This window comes from Salvelinus namaycush, chromosome 24, assembly GCF_016432855.1.
Source record: "Salvelinus namaycush isolate Seneca chromosome 24, SaNama_1.0, whole genome shotgun sequence".
Lineage (NCBI taxonomy): Eukaryota > Metazoa > Chordata > Actinopteri > Salmoniformes > Salmonidae > Salvelinus > Salvelinus namaycush.
This window is the reverse complement of record NC_052330.1, coordinates 12,922,376-12,938,911: the sequence shown is the minus strand read 5'-3', so window position 1 is coordinate 12,938,911 and position 16,536 is coordinate 12,922,376. Positions and strand designations below refer to the sequence as shown.

Genomic DNA, 16,536 nt, shown 5'->3' with positions numbered 1-16,536 from the left:
TTCAGATTTTTGCAATGTTACGTAGATGGAAAAAAAGCTGTCCTTGAAACAGTCTTGATATGTTCGTCAAAAGAGAGATCAGGGTCCAGAATAACGCCGAGGTCCTTCACAGTTTTATTTGAGACGACTGTACAACCATCAAGATTAATCGTCAGATTCAACAGAAGATCTCTTTGTTCCTTGGGACCTAGAACAAGCATATCTGTTTTGTCTGAGTTTAAAGAGAAACATTTGCAGCCATCCACTTCCTTATGTCTGAAACACAGGCTTCCAGCGAGGGCAATTTTGGGGCTTCACCATGTTTCATCAATGTACAGCTGTGTGTCATCCGCATAGCAGTGAAAGTTAACATTATGTTTTCGAATGACCTTCCCAAGAGGTAAAATATATAGTGAAAACAATAGCGGTCCTAAAACGGAACCTTGAGGAACACCAAAATGTACAGTTGATTTGTCAGAGGACAAACCATCCAGAGACAAACTGATATCTTTCCGACAGATAAGATCTAAACCAGGCCAGAACTTGTCCTTGTAGACCAATTTGGGTTTCCAATCTCTCCAAAAGAATGTGGTGATCAATGGTATCAAAAGCAGCACTAAGGTCTCGATAAATGGTTGATTTAGGTGCAATCTTACTGGCAGCAATATCCTTGCCTGTGAAGCCCTTTTTGTGCAAAGCAATGATGACGGCACGTGTTTCCTTTCAGGTAACCATGGTTGACAGAGGAAGAACAATGATTCCAAGCACCACCCTCATTTTGAAGCTTCCAGTTTGTTATTCGAACTAAATCAGCATGACAGATTGATCTCCAGCCTTGTCCTTGTCAACACTCTCACCTGTGTTAACCTCTCTAGGGTACGTGAGACGGTAGTGTCACACCTCTTCAACAGCCAGTGAAACTCCAGGGCGCCAAATTCAAAACAACAGAAATCCCATAATTAAAATTCCTCAAACATACATGTATTTTACACCCTTTTAAAGATACACTTGTTGTAAATCCAGCCACAGTGTCCGATTCTCAAAAAGGCTTTAAGACGAAAGCAAACCAAACAATTATATTAGGTGAGTGCCTATTCACAGAATAACACAGCCATTTTTCCAGCCAAAGAGAGGATTCACAAAAAGCAGAAATATAGATAAAATGAATCACTAACCTTTGATGATCTTCATCAGATGACACTCATAGGACTTCATGTTACACAATACATGTATGTTTTGTTCGGTAAAGTTCATATTTATATCCAAAAATCTGAGTTTACATTGGCGCGTTACGTTCAGAAGTTCCAAAACATCCGGTGATTTTGCAGAGAGCCACATCCATTTACAGAAATACTCATTATAAATGTTGATGAAAATACAAGTGTTATGCATGGAATTTTAGATGCACTTCTCCTTAATGCAACCGCTGTCAGATTTCAAAAAAGCTTTACGGAAAAAGAAAACCATGCAATAATCTGAGGTCGGTGCTCAGAGCCCAATCAAGACACAAATATATCCGCCATATTGTGCAGTCAACAGAAGTCAGAAATAACATTATATAAACATTCACTTACCTTTGATTATCTTCATCAGAATGCACTCCCAGGAATCCCAGTTCTACAATAAATGTTTTTTTTGTTCGATAATGTCCATCATTTATGTCCAAATTCCTCCTTGTTGTTCTAGCGTTCAGTACACTTTCCAAACTCACGACGCGCAGGCAAGTCCAGCGGAAAGTACGGACGAAAAGTTAAAGTTATATTACAGTCCGTTAAAAACATGACAAACGAAGTATTGAATCAATCTTTAGGATGTTTTTAACATAATTCTTCAATAATGTTCCAACCGGAGAATTAATTTGTCTTCAGAAGTGCGATGGAACAGAGCTCGCTCTCACATGAACGCGCATGGTCAGCGCATGTTCAGGTCAGGGTAGACCTTACTCAATCCCCTCTCATTAGGCCACACTTCACAGTAGAAGCATCAGACAAGGTTTTAAAGACTGTTGACATCTAGTGGAAGCCTTAGCAACATTACCAATATCCCACTGTATCTTCAATTGGAGCTGAGTTGAAAATCGACCAACCTCAGATTTCCCACCTCCTGGTTGGATTTTTTTCTCAGGTTTTTGCCTGCCATATGAGTTCTGTTATACTCACAGACATCATTCAAACAGTTTTAGAAACGTCAGAGCGTTTTCTATACAAATCTATTAATAATATTCAAATTCTAGCTTTTATGGCTTTGTAGCAGGCCGTTTACTCTGGGCATGTTTTTCATCCGGACGTGAAAATACTGTCCCCTACCATAAAGAAGTTAACGAGAGAATCACTGACATGATGGCAGCTGGTCCTTTTGTGGCAGGGCTAAAATGCAGTGGAAATGTTTTGGGGGGATTAGGTCATTTGCATGGCAAAGAGGGACTTTGCAATTAATTGCAATTCATCTGATCACTCTTCATAACATTCTGGAGTATATGCAAATTGCCATCATACAAACTGAGGCAGCAGACTTTGTGAAAATTAATATTTGTGTCATTCTCAAAACTTTTGGCCACGACTGTAGGTGTTGGTGTGGTGAGTTCCCAGTGCTAAATCTCACACCTGTCTGTCTTGTCTGTCCCTGCAGGTGAACATGGATGATGAGGGAGGGGAGGATGAGATGGAGTGGCTGATGGAGGAGATTGAGGCCCCAGCCATGTCCTCCCGCCTGGGGAAGGAGCACCAGGAGAACGGCCACATCACCACCAAGCCCGTCAATGCCGCCGCCCTACGCTCCTTTTCCCTGGAAGAGCAGGAGGACAGCGAGGAGGAGGTCTTGTCCGTCCCCGGGGTTTGCGTCCTCGGTGGCCGGACCACCCTGCGGCCCTCAGGATCCAGGACCCGATCCTCGGGGCCCCTCCGCAGCGCCCTGTTGGAGGAAGAGAGTGACGAGGACCTGGTGGGGCTCCTGGGGGATAGGGACAGGAGGGGTATGGCCAAGCCTCGCCGTGACAACAGACCCCCCCACAGGAAACAACAAAACCCCCAGGATGACAGCGATGAGGACCTGCTGACAGTGTGAGGGACTCTCCATCCTCCCCCTGTCCACCTAAACTATTATCCCTCTTCTCTCCTCTTCTCTCCTCTCTCTTTGAATGTCTCCACACAACGATGACAACGCAAGGGAGCAGAAACCCTTAGAGGCTTGTTTTTTTTCTAAGGGAAACGATGCAGAATGTCTGTTTGGCTGTTTTACAGTTTTAAAGAGCAGATTTGTTTTTGTCCCCTCTTCGAAAGAAAGTTGATGCCTTCCTGATGACAAATGGTGTTTTCATCAAATAATTGTTTTTGGACCATTTTGATTTAGTTAATGTACATAGGTAATGTTATACAGTGCCTTCAGAAAGTATTCATGCCCCTTGACTTATTCCACATTGTGTTGTTACAGCCTGAATTCAAAATGGATTAAAAACACACAATACCCCATAATGATCAAGTGAAAACATGTTTTTCGAAATTTTAGCACATTTTTGGAAAATGAAATGCATACTGTAATTGGACAGAGAAATGTGCAATACGGAGTTTTATTGGACAAATTTAAAAAGATTGTTTCGGCCTTCAATGGCCTTCTTCAGAAGAATCACAAAGGGAATGTAATATGGAAAATTAAATACAGAAATATACAATTTCCATAAGTATTCACCCCAGGTTTTCCTCTAGGATTTTGCCTGTACTTAGCTCCATTTATTTGTATCCTAAAAACCTCCATAGTCCTTGCCGATGATAAGCATACCCATAACATGATGCAGCCACCACCAGGCTTGAAAATGTGAAGTGGTACTCCCTGATGTGTTGGATTTGCCACAAGAATAACGCTTTGTATTTAGGACATAAAGTACATTTCTTTGCCACATTCTTCCCGTTTTACTTTAGTGCCTTATTGTAAACAGGATGCATGTTTTGGAATATTTGTATTCTGTACAGGCTTCCTTCTTTTCACTCTTCCTTCTTTTCACTCTGTCATTTAGGTTAGTATTGTGGAGTAACTTACAATGTTGATTCCTCCTCAGTTTTCTCCTTTCACAGCCATTCAACTTGGTTTTAGTCACCATTGGCTTCATGGTGAAATCCCTGAGTGGTTTCCTTCCTCTCCATCAACTGAGTTAGGAAGGATGTCTTTATCTTTGTAGTGACTGGGTGGATTGATACACCATCCCAACTGTAATTAATAACTTCACCATGCTCAACGGGATATTCAATGTCTGCTGTTTTGTTTTATTTTTACCCATCTACCAGCAGGTGCCCTTCTTTGTGAGGCATTGGAAAACATCCCTGGTCTTTGTGGTTCAATCTGTGTTTGAAATTCACTACTCGACTGAGGGACCTTACAATTATCTGTATGTGTGGGGTACAGTCATGTTCAGCACTGTTATTGCACACAGTGAGTCCATGCAATTTATTATGTGACTTGTTAAGCTTATTTTTACTCCTGAACTTATTTAGGTTTGCCATAACAAAGGGGTTGAAAACGTATTGACTCAAAACATTTCCGCTTGTCATGTTTAATTCATTTGTAAACATTTCTAAAAACATTTGACATAATTGGGTATTGTATGTAGGCCAGTGACACAAAGTCTCAATTTAATCCATTTTAAATTCAGGCTGTAACACAACAGAATGTGGAAAAAGTCAAGGGGTGTGAATACTTTCTGAAGACACTATGCATATATGGATTAAAATTGTCACTTGCATTTTCCAGAGAATCACTTATTCACATTTTAAATTAATTTTGTGGACTGATTTTCACGTTGAATCTCTATACTTCTAACCTTGCAAGGTTTGGGCATGAAAAACCTCTTAAGTTATTGGGAAAAAGGGACTGGAAACTGTGGTGCTCATGAATCATAGCATTGGTTAATGGGATTCTTAGGTTGTATTATTCAGAGTTCCTCAAATCATTATGGGGTTTTGTACTTGCGCACCAAATACACATCACAGGCACAGCTAGTTCCTGTATCTGTTAAGTGCTAAACATTAATTCTGCTTCTAGAGCAGGGATATTCAACTCTTACCCTATGAAGTCCAGAGCCTGTGTTCTCTTCTATCCACCTGGTCTAAATTAGTCACTGATTAGAGGGGAACAATGAAAAAATTCAGTGGATCTAGCTTCAAGGTCCAGAGTTGAGTTTGAGGGTTCTAGATGTTGCCTTGTCAAAGTCATGACCTAAGTTTATTTGAAAAGGGAAGTTTTCTGTCGACCTAAAACTCCCTTTTTTTTGTCAAACTGCATGTGCTATCTCTCATAAATGGAAGTAAGGAAAGCTGTAGTGCCATAATTAAATGTCTTCGTGAGCTTGAGATCCCCTTTCAGTCTTGCTCAGAGGTATCTATCCCATGCAGTCTCTCTACTGCAGGGGTGTCAAACTCATTCCATGGAGGGCCTAGTGTCTGTGGGTTTTTCCTTTCAATAAAGACCTAGACAACCAGGTGAGGGGAGTTCTTTACTAATTAGTGACCATAATTATCAAGTACAAGGGAGACAGTGAAAGTCCGTAGGCACTCGGCCCTCCATGGAATGGGGTTACAGCAGCAATCACAGTGTGAGTATTTTTCTGGGAAAATACAGCGAGCTGTGAAGTATTGGGACACATTTTTTGTTGTTTTAGCTCTGTACTCCAGCACGTTTAGAAGTTATAGCACATAGTCCCACCATTTTAGGGGACCAAAAATATTGGGACATATTCACTTGTGTGTATTCAAAAGTTTAGTCTTTAGTCCCATATTCCTAGCACACGATGACTACATCAAGCTTGTGGCTCTACAAACTTGTTGGATGCATTTGCAGTTTGTTTTGGTTGTGTTTCAGATTATTTTGTGCCCAATAGAAATGAATGGTAATAATGTATTGTGTATTTTGGAGTCACTTTTATTGTAAATAAGAGTAGAATATGTTTCTAAACACTTCTACATTTAATGTGGATACTACCATGATTATTGAGAGTCTTGACGGGATTGTGAATAATGACAAACTATACCCCTAAAAATGCTAACCTTCCCTGTTATTGTAATGGTGAGAGGTTAGCATGTCTTGGGGGTATGGTATTTGGGAAAATACCCTCAAATTAAAGCTGACAGTCTGCACTTTAACCTCATAGTCATTGTATAATTTCAAATTCAAATCCCAATACTTTTGGAGCTCACTGTATGGATTATTTGAAATGAATTTAGCATTTATCAGTTGGCATGCATACACACACACACACCAGTACACAAACCACACAGGCAGTCACTAATTCTACTCTCATGTATCTTTAGTTGGGACAATGTCTCATAAATGTCAGTGGTACAGAACAGTAATGACAAAATGCTTTTGAAGTGGAACTCACCTCACTAACAAGTCTGACTATATGAGTCTTTGACAAAGTTCTCTCTCTTGGACTGGACTTCAAGTCAGACTTCAAGATGGAGAGTTTATTTGTAATGCCAGTGTTTTATCACTAGTGTTGAAGCTAATATTCACACCGTAGCAAGCGGCCGGCCACATAGCGATATTATCCAAAAAATGATGGTTCACTTTTCAGGGTATTAAGGTTTGTACACGTTATTAATAGGATACAAGTTTGGTGGTCCTCCCCGCAGCAGAAGATATTTTCCATGTTTTTTTTTGTGCTTTTTTTTTTTTAATCACATTTTGTATTTATCTTCATGTTTCCACACCTCCAAGATCATGAATTGAATTTGTGACATAACTGCACAAGGGTACTTTGATATGGGGAAAGAGCACTTGCTACTGTACCGTCTCTGGAGTGATGGAAAGTCATCCTGTGTGGTAGTGATGCAACGAGTAATGCTTGTTGCATCATGTCTAGCTCTGCTGTAAGCACCAAAGCACGTCTGCTTGGTTCATTCATTTGGGTACGAAACATGGGAAGGGGCTCCTTGAGCTCCATTCTGATGAGGTGATTTTGTTCTTGTATGTTATGTTCTCAAATGTGTTTTTACTGCATTTTGTCTGTTTTTCAAATGGAAAAAAAATATTGCGTTATTTTAATAAAAAAGAGATCAGCTGTCCGACAGTTTAAAGAGTAACATCATTTATCACTTCCAGGATTGTGGAGATTTTTTGAAGGTCAACCGTTTTACCTCAACACATTGATGCATGTATTAAACAGGACCTCAGAAGTCTCTTTACTGTACACCAGTACTGTTTGTTTCTAAGTGACTACACGTTTCCCTATTGTAATAAATCACTGAGGCCTCACATGGCAAACTTGAGGTGGGCATACATTGCTGTAAGACCAATCATTATTTTGACCCTGTTGCTTCTAAAACTCCCCAAGACCAGGTAAAAAGCTGATGGATATCCTTTGTGGTTTGTGATGGACCATCAGTGAATATGTAATTGGATTGGGAACTTTACCAAAAACCAAAAGCTAATCATTCTGAAATTATGTTCAAAGTTCCCCATGTCTGCAGCCTGCGCGGTCACTGGTAGGTTGAAGGTCAACTTCTCTGTTGGACCCTTGATGTCTTCACACGGTTAAAAACCCTGCACATGTCCTTCTGCAGTCACAAATGTCTTTGAGACCGAAATAACTGCTACCATGTACTCATACACTTTTGATGACATCCTAGAGGAGGCGGGCAAGTTCGGCCGATCGCAGAAGCGTATCTTTGCCCTGCTATGCATGGTCTCCATGCCATGGGCCGGTGTCTACGTAGGCATTGTGTTCCAAGGGTTCACCCCAGAGCACTGGTGCCGAGACTCAGCGGTGAGTCAGATCCGGAAGAGTTGTGGCTGGAACCTGATGGACACTAGAAAGATCACGGTCCCGGTGGTCAAAAACTCAGGAGTGTTGGTCCACAGCCAGTGTGAGCAGTATGAACTGGACTGGAACGCTACGGGTCTGACCTGTGACAACCCAGAGTCTGACCTAACTGACGCTCACCGCAGCAAAGCTCCCATGACCTCCTGCAAGGAAGGATGGGAGTATGACTACAAGGGGAGACAGTCCTTTGTGACAGAGGTGAGAACTTCATGAAATATTCCTGAAAATGTTCAAGACATTTCATTTCAATTGGATGTCAGAACAAAGAACAGATTAATATGGCAGTAAATGACAAGGTATTTGTTCATTTCAGTTTGACTTGGTGTGTGCTGATGCCTGGGTGGTGGACATGTACCAGGCTACACTCAACGTGGGCTTCTTCATAGGGAGCATAGCCATTGGATACCTAGCTGACAGGTAAGGAAGTCTATGTGGGTGGTCAGACAAAAGATCCCACCAGTGCAGATGTCTTACTGACTTTTAGAATGACTTAAAAACAGCAAAGTGAAGGAAAATGGACTTGCTAAAAGAGTGAACCCTGAATGAAAGAAGTAAACTTCTGAAATACTGTATGTGCGGAGATGGAATCATGAAATTTGAATTTACATCCCCGTATGTACCTTCTTCTCTTTCATTTTAGATTTGGCAGAAAGACGAGCTTCTTGGTGTCCAACCTCTTGAATGGGATTTTTGGAATTCTTGTAGCATGGTCTCCAAATTGGGTATCCATGCTGGTCTTCCGAGCATTATATGGCTTTGGTGTCAAGGGAGGCTGGGTGGCTGGATATGTTCTGAGTAAGACAACATTTCTTACTTAAACAATGTCTAAAATTGTAATTTTACATCTCAAGTTGTAGTTTTACATATTGTAGTTGTAATATTTACATTTCAAGTTGTAGTTTTGCTCTTGTGGAGATAATATTTCAGCTTCATGTCAGAAGCTACCTCACTTTCCCTATGTATTCTCGGGGTCCTGTCCTCATGCCCTGCTTCTTTCCCCTCTCCTCAGTCACTGAGCTGGTAGGAGTAGAGTACAGGAGGACTGTGGGAGTCGTCTACCAGATGTTCTTCAGTGTTGGAATTCTCATCCTGCCCCTCATCTCCTACTTCATCACAGACTGGCGCTGGTTGCAGGTGGTCATCACTGCACCTTACATCCTCTTCCTGTCCTACTACTGGTAAGACCTGGAACTGCCTCATACTGTAGATATTCAAGTAGATTTAAGTTTATGTTTCATGTCTTCAAGCTTTTTATAATGAGTTTTCTGTTCTGGCTTCCAGGTTTATCCCGGAGTCTCCAAGATGGCTTCTCTCTCAGCACAATGCAAAGAAAGCTGTGGAGATCACTGAGGCAATAGCGAAAGAAAACAAGAAAACCCTCTCCAAGAACATTGAGGTGAGAAATTACGGCTGAAATGTGTAACTGAAATGTAGTTTAAAATGACTCACATTTGGCAATTGTACCTTACAGATACTCAAAGATGCCATTGCTTGATAAAGTAGATTGTATTGTAACTTACATAATACTACTGTACTTACAGACGATGAGAGACGACAATGCCGATACCTCAACCGCCTCGTTCATGGACCTAATCAGAACTCCAAAAATGAGAAAACACACCTTCATCCTTAGTTTCAACTGGTAAAATCTATTCGACAAACAGCAAGAACATTACTGGAACTTTAATAGCCTTATTAGTCACAGCTCACAACTATAATATTTCCTTTACAGCCACCGTAGACCCCTCAGTAAATAACTGGTGTCTTTCTTCCAGGTTCACTAGTGCTGTCGTCTACCAGGGTCTTATCATGCGTCTAGGAATCCTGGGAGGAAATGTCTACATTGACTTTCTGATCTCTGGTCTGGTGGAATTCCCTGCTGCCTTCCTCATCCTCTTTACCATCGATCGTATCGGACGGCGTCTTCCCTTTGCCACAGCCAACATTGTAGCTGGAGCAGCCTGCTTCATTACTGCTATGATCCCTGAGAGTGAGTCTATGATAACATTGATGTCAAATGGCAATGACCTGCCTGGTTGAATTTGTATTACGCTTTTCTCTCATTTTTCTTTCTCGCACATACAGACATGTTCTGGTTCAAAACAGCGGTGGCCTGCATAGGCCGGTTGGGCATCACCATGGCTTTTGAGATGGTGGTGTTTGTGAACACTGAATTGTACCCTACGTTTGTCAGGTAAGGGTAACCCGCAGGGCTTTTGAAGGCAGTCAATTCAGGAAGTAAACTTAAATAACAATTCAAAATTTGAAAAACGGCATCCATTTTCAATGACTTGTCAATGAACTGAGGAATAGAAGCTATTTATTTTTTCTATTAAAATCCCTTCCTGAATACTGACATTACGTATAACAGAAAGTTTTGTGTAAAGCTGAAATTCCAGACAGTGACAATTGTTTCCATCCTCAGGAACCTGGGTGTGTCTGTGTGCTCCACTCTGTGTGACATCGGAGGCATCGTGGCTCCGTTCCTTCTCTACAGACTGGCTGCCATCTGGCTGGAGCTGCCACTCATCATCTTTGGTACCTAATTACAATGTTATAAGATGATTATACACATACGTTAGTAATATTTTAACACAGCAATGCTGTAAGAAGTTGAATCATGTACTGTACCAGTATCTCAATATCTTGAGCTTGAAACTAATACTTTTGGCTAATGTAGCCTCAAGCACAGCTGTTTAGGGAATGTTTTCTAGATACAAGCAGGCACTAATATGCTGATGGTGATTTCTTTGTGTTGTACAACACAGGGGCCCTTGCATTTCTGGCTGGAGCTTTGGTCTTGCTCTTGCCTGAGACCAGAGGTGTGCCACTTCCTGACACCATCGATGACATTGAGTTTCCAGAAAAGTGAGATTTCTACCCATCAGTTTCTATTATTTCTACAAGTGAATGTGTTGAAACATCATGCTTTCAAACAGTAAGGTTAACATTTCAATAAAATGTCAGCGGTGAACAATCTATTCATTGTGTATGTATGTGTTCCTCTTACCGTCTCAGATGCAAAGAAAAAGCTCTGAGGAGGAAAGAGATGATAATGCTGTTACCCACCGCCGTGATGACCAACAAAGAACCTGAGACTGTCTGATATCTTCCTGGGAACTTCACATTTTTGTGATGAAAGTATGAGAAAGTAGTGATGAGCAGTATTTTATTATTTTATGTTAAAATGACCTGTTTGTTTCATTTGTTGTCTCTAATACGAAATAATGATTGTATGTGTTGGCGAAATATTGTAACTTATTTAGATTTCTTTCACCTTTACCATGTTTCCTGGTTTTACTTATCCGTTAGTTACAGTATGATTTTCCTCTCAGATCATGCGCTTTGTGCCATGTTTTTTATTTTTTATCATGTGTTTAAAGTAATTTACAGATTTTTTGTTGTTGTCGTTTTTGCCCAAGCTTTTTTATAAATGTTGGTAATATTGTCGTCATATACAGTGCATTCAGAAAGTATTCAGACCCCTTCCCTTTTTCCACATTTTGTTACATTATAGCCTTATTCTAAAATGGATTAAATACACATGTTTCCTTAACAATCTACACACAATACCCCATGATGACAAAGCGGAAAAATAACAGAAATACCTTATTTTCATAAGTATTCAGACCCTTTGCTATGAGACTCGAAAGGTGCATCCTGCTTCCATTGATCATCCTTGAGATGATTCTACAACTTGATTGGAGTCCACCTGTGGTAAATTCAATTGATTGGACATGATTTGGAAAGGCACACACCCGTCTATATAAGGTCCCACAGTTGAAAATGCGTGTCAGAGCAAAATCCAAGCCATGAGGTCGAAGGAATTGTCTGATGTGCTCTGAGACAGGATTGTGTCGAGGCACAGATCTGGGGAAGGGTATCAAAACATTTCTGCAACATTGAAGGTCCTTACGAACACATGGCCTCCATCATTCTCAAATGGAAGAAGTTTGGAACCACCAAGATTCTTCCAAGAGCTGGCCTCCTCGCCAAACTGAGCAATCGGCTGTAGGAACCCTGGCACCATCCCTATGGTGAAGCATGGTGGTGGCAGTATCATGTTGTGGGGATGTTTTTCAGCATTGAGGCAAAGATGAACGGAGAAAAGTACAGAAAGATCCTTGATGAAAACCTGCTCCAGAGTGCTCAGAACCTCAGACTGGGGCGAAGGTTCACCTTCCAACAGGTCAACGACCCTAAGCACATAGCCAAGACAATACAAGAGTGACTTCGGGTCAAGTCTCTCAATGTCCTTGAGTGGCCCAGCCAGAGCCTGGATGTGAACCCGATCGAACATCTCTGGAGAGACCTGAAAATAGCTGTCTAGCGACGCTCCCCATCCAGCCTGGCAAAGAGTTTAGAATAAGGCTGTAATGTATCAAAATGTGAAAAAAGGGAAGGGGTCTGATACATTCTGAATGCGCTGTAACAGTGAGTGTATTTTTGACAGTTACTTACATGACATTCTATAGAAGTGGATGGATTGTGTTGTTTCTGTGAATTTACATTATGCTGTGTGAGCAGAGAATATTAAAGATGTGTATTTTTACTGATGGTAACTCTAATACTATTGTCACGTTCGTCATAAGGAGTAGACCAAGATGCAGCGTGGTATGTTTCCATCCTTTATTATGGAATAAACTTTTAAAGAACAAAACAACAAAACGAACAAAGGAAATGTGAAGCTATAATATTGCTCACAGGCAACTAAACATAGACAAGATCCCACAAAGCACAATGGGGAAAATGGCTACCTAAATATGATCCCCAATCAGAGACAACGATAAACAGCTGCCTCTGATTGGGAACCATACTAGGCCAACATAGAAATATAATTCACCTAGATAACCCACCCTTAAATCACACCCCGACCTAACCAACATAGAGAATAAAAGCTCTCTATGGTCAGGGCGTGACAACTATTTAAAAGGTTACACACCCCTACCCCTCCACAAACACGTGACAATTATTTTATTTTATTATCTTGCAGGAGTATACCCAGAATTCCACAGTGTCCAATTTGCACAATAACCACCCAACTTAGAATAAACTATGCTCCAAGTTCACTTTTTGAGAGTAAAGTATTTGCATAATAAAAGTACACTCTGTGACAGAGCATACTATAAAAATGTCAAACTATTTTTATTGCGAAAATAAATCGAAGAGTTCGCAAGGGCTCTTTCTTAGTGAAATGGTAAGAACGTGTCTTATATACAGATATGCTACACAGTGGAATTGCATAACTTCAGCCATCTCTAGCTCTTCAACCAGACAATGGCAGCCAGCTCTTTTAAGGGTAACATGCTAACTCAGTTGGCGATTCAGTGCATCATTGGTCAACCTCTCGATTGGACTCTTGATCTGATCTGTGATTTTGAAACCCCGGCACAGATCCCACTGCAGTCTCACATGTCGTGTCTCTGCTTCTGACACCTAACTGTGCAACCATTACCACTTTCGATGAAATTCTGGAGCAGCCACTGAATTTTGGTCGTTGTCAAAAGTGCGTCTTTTCTCTGGTGTGTACTGTCTTTGCCTTTTTCTGGGGTCTATGTGAGCATTGTGTTCTAGGGGTTCACCCCAGAGCATTGGTGCTGGGACTCAGGGTTGAGTCAGATTCAGCAGAGTTGTGGCTGGAACCTGATGGACACTAGAAAGATCACGGTCCCGGTGGTCAACACCTCAGGAGTGTTGGTCCACAGCCAGTGTGAGCAGTATGAACTGGACTGGAACGCTACAGGTCTGACCTGTGACAACTCAGAGTCTGACCTCACTGACGCCCTCTGCAGCAAAGCTCCCATGACCTCCTGCAAGGAAGGATGGGAGTATGACTACAAGGCGAGGCAGTCCTTTGTGACTGAGGTGAGAACTTGACTCACTCAGTGAGATTAAGATTTTCTGATTAGACAATAACTTGTATTGTTATGCAACTCTGAACAATTGAATGTGTTAAGACATTCAAATGGCAGTAAATTATAAGGTATTTGTTCATTTCAGTTTGACCTGGTGTGTAATGATGCCTGGGTGAAGTACCAAGCTACATTCAGCTTCTTGATGTTCAACCTCTTCAATGGGGTTGCTTGAATACTTGTAGCAGTGGCTCCAAACTATACTGACCAAAAATATAAACAGAGCAATTTCAAAGATTTTCTTGAGTTACAGTTCATATAAAGAAATCAGTCAATTGAAATAAATTCATTAGGCCCTAATCTATGGATTTCACATGACTGGGCAGGGGCACAGCCATGGGGTGGGGCCCACTTGGAAGCCAGACCCACCCACTGGAGAGGCAGGCCCAGCCAATCAGAATGAGTTTCTCCTCACAAAAGGACTTTATTACAGACAGAAATACTCCTCAGCACCCCCGTACTGCCAAATTCTCTAAGATTACAGTGGAGACAGCTTCTGGTAGAGAAATTAATGTTAAATTCTCTGGAAACAGCTCCCAGTGGACATTCCTGCAGTCAGCATGGCAATTGCACGCTCCCTCAAAACTTAAGACATCTGTGGTATTGTGTTGCGTGTCAAAACTGCACATTTTAGAGTGGCTTTTTATTGTCCCCAGCACAAGGTGCACCTGTGTAATGATCATGCTGTTTAATCAGCTTCTTGACATGCCACACCTGTCAGGTGGACGGATTATCTTGGCAAAGCAGAAATGCTCACTAACAGGGATGTAAACAAATTTGTGCAGAAAATTTGAGAGAAATAAGCTTTTTGTGCATATGGAACATTTCTGGGATCTTTTATTTCAGCTCATGAAACATGGGACCTGCAATTTACATGTTGCATTTATATTTTTGTTCAGTGTATATATCCATGCTTGTATTTTGCACAATCTTTGGCTTTGCTGTCAAGGGAGGCTGGATGTCTGGATATGTGCTTAGTATGAAAAACACAATTTGTCCCACAAAAGTTACTGCACGCAGGCATAACATTAAGTCGCTTTGGATAAAAGTGTCTGCTAAATGGCATATATTATATATTGTAAAAGTTAATAGATTAACTACAGAGTATATGATTTTGATAAATAATGAACAGAAAATAGTCTATGTTTTAGCAAATATTAAGTTATATTTTATTTCTTATACAACATTCAACTGAGGAGGATGGTTAAATTACAGTATGTTTTAGTTATAACTCTTGCTTGATTAAAGTTACTTGCTTTACTATACAGTAAGTGTCTTTCCTGTCTCCTCAGTCACTGAGCTGGTGGGAGTTGAGTAGAGAAGGATGGTGGGTGTGCTTTTACAGATGTTCTTCAGTGTGGGCATTTTCATCCTGACCCTCATTGCCTACCTCATCACTGACTGTCACTGGCTACAGATGGCCTTCACTGTGCCATACTTAATTTTTCTGTCCTACTTCTGGTAGAAGATAGATATCGTTAAGGCCTGCTGTCCATGGGCAGTGCCCTACTTTACTGCATGCTTCTAAAATACTAATGTTGAGCATCCTGCTTCATCACAGCTATGATCCCAGATAGTAAGTGTGCAATATCTGAGAGAAAGCCTGATATAAAATGGTAATACCGCCACATAGCACTCCCATCTGTTGGCATGAAATGCTTTGAAAGGCTGGTCATGGCTCACATCAACACCATCATCCCAGAAACCATAGACCCACTCCAATTCACATACCGCGCCAACAGGTCCACAGATGGCTCAATCTCTATTGCACTTCACACTACCATTTCCCACCTGGACAAAATAAATACCTACGTGAGATTGCTCTTCATTGACTATAGCTCAGCGTTAAACTCCATAGTGCCCTCCAAGTTCATCACTAAGCTAAGGACTCTGGGACTGAACACCTCCCTCTGCAACTGGATCCTGGACTTCCTAACGGGCCGCGCCTAGGTGGTAAGGGTAGGCAACAACACATCTGCCACGCTGCTCCTCAACACAGGGGCCCCTCAGGGGTGCGTGCTTAGTCCCCTCCTGTACTTCTTGTTCACCCACGACTGTGGTGCCAAGCACGACTCCAACACTATCATTAAGTTTTCTGACGACACAACAGTGGTAGGCCTGATCACCGAAAACAATGAGACAGCCTAGAAGGAGGAGGTCAGAGACCTGGCAGTGTGGTGCCAGGACAACAACATCTCCCTCAACATCAGCAAGACAAAGGAGCTGATCATGGACTACAGGAAAAGGAGGGCCGAACCACGCCCCCATTCACATCGACAGGGCTGTAGAGGAAGCGGGTCGAGAGTTTCAAGGTGTCCACATCACCAAAAAACTATCATGGTCTAAACACACCAAGACAGTCATGAAGAGGACCCAACACCTTTTCCCTCTCAGGAGACTGAAAAGATTTGGCATGGGTCCCCAGATCCTCAAAAAAGTTCTACAGCTGCACCATCGAGAGCATTCTGACCGGTTGCATCACCACCTGGTATGGCAACTGATCGGCGTCCGACCGTAAGGCGCCACAGAGGGTAGTGCGTATGGCCCAGTACATCACTACTGCCGAACTCCCTGCAAACCAGGACCTCTATACCAAGCGTGTCAGAGGAAGGCCCTAAAAATGTCAAAGACTCCAGACACCCAAGTCACAGACTGTGCTTTCTGCTACCGCGCGGCAAGCGTTATCGGAGCGCCAAGTCTGGGACCAAAAGGCACCTGAACAGCTTTTACCCCCTAGCCGTACGACTGCTGAACAATTAATCAAATGGCAACCCAGACGATTTACATTGACCTCCTTTTATTATTTCTTTCTTTATCGTAGCCCTTTCCTGCAGC

At 41.8% G+C, this 16,536-nt stretch overlaps 2 protein-coding genes across 2 annotated transcripts in view; both read left to right on the top strand.

Moving 5' to 3' along the window:
• LOC120019294 (cation-independent mannose-6-phosphate receptor-like) overlaps positions 1-3,903 on the top strand; it is a 34,915-nt gene extending 31,012 nt beyond the window's left edge. Inside the window, exon 48 of the mRNA XM_038962598.1 lies at positions 2,608-3,903. Within this exon, the coding sequence (XP_038818526.1) occupies positions 2,608-3,042 (435 nt within the window). The 3' untranslated portion in view covers positions 3,043-3,903. The remainder of the gene's footprint in view (positions 1-2,607) is intronic.
• Positions 3,904-7,564: 3,661 nt separating this feature from the next.
• LOC120019571 (solute carrier family 22 member 2-like) lies at positions 7,565-11,300 on the top strand. Its single transcript, XM_038962876.1, has 11 exons — positions 7,565-7,987; positions 8,103-8,206; positions 8,430-8,584; positions 8,799-8,967; positions 9,071-9,185; positions 9,331-9,431; positions 9,565-9,779; positions 9,875-9,983; positions 10,215-10,327; positions 10,558-10,657; positions 10,808-11,300. The coding sequence occupies exons 1-11, from the start codon at positions 7,565-7,567 to the stop codon at positions 10,893-10,895; spliced, it is 1,692 nt and encodes a 563-aa protein (XP_038818804.1). The 3' UTR covers positions 10,896-11,300.
• The last annotated feature ends 5,236 nt before the right edge of the window (positions 11,301-16,536 follow it).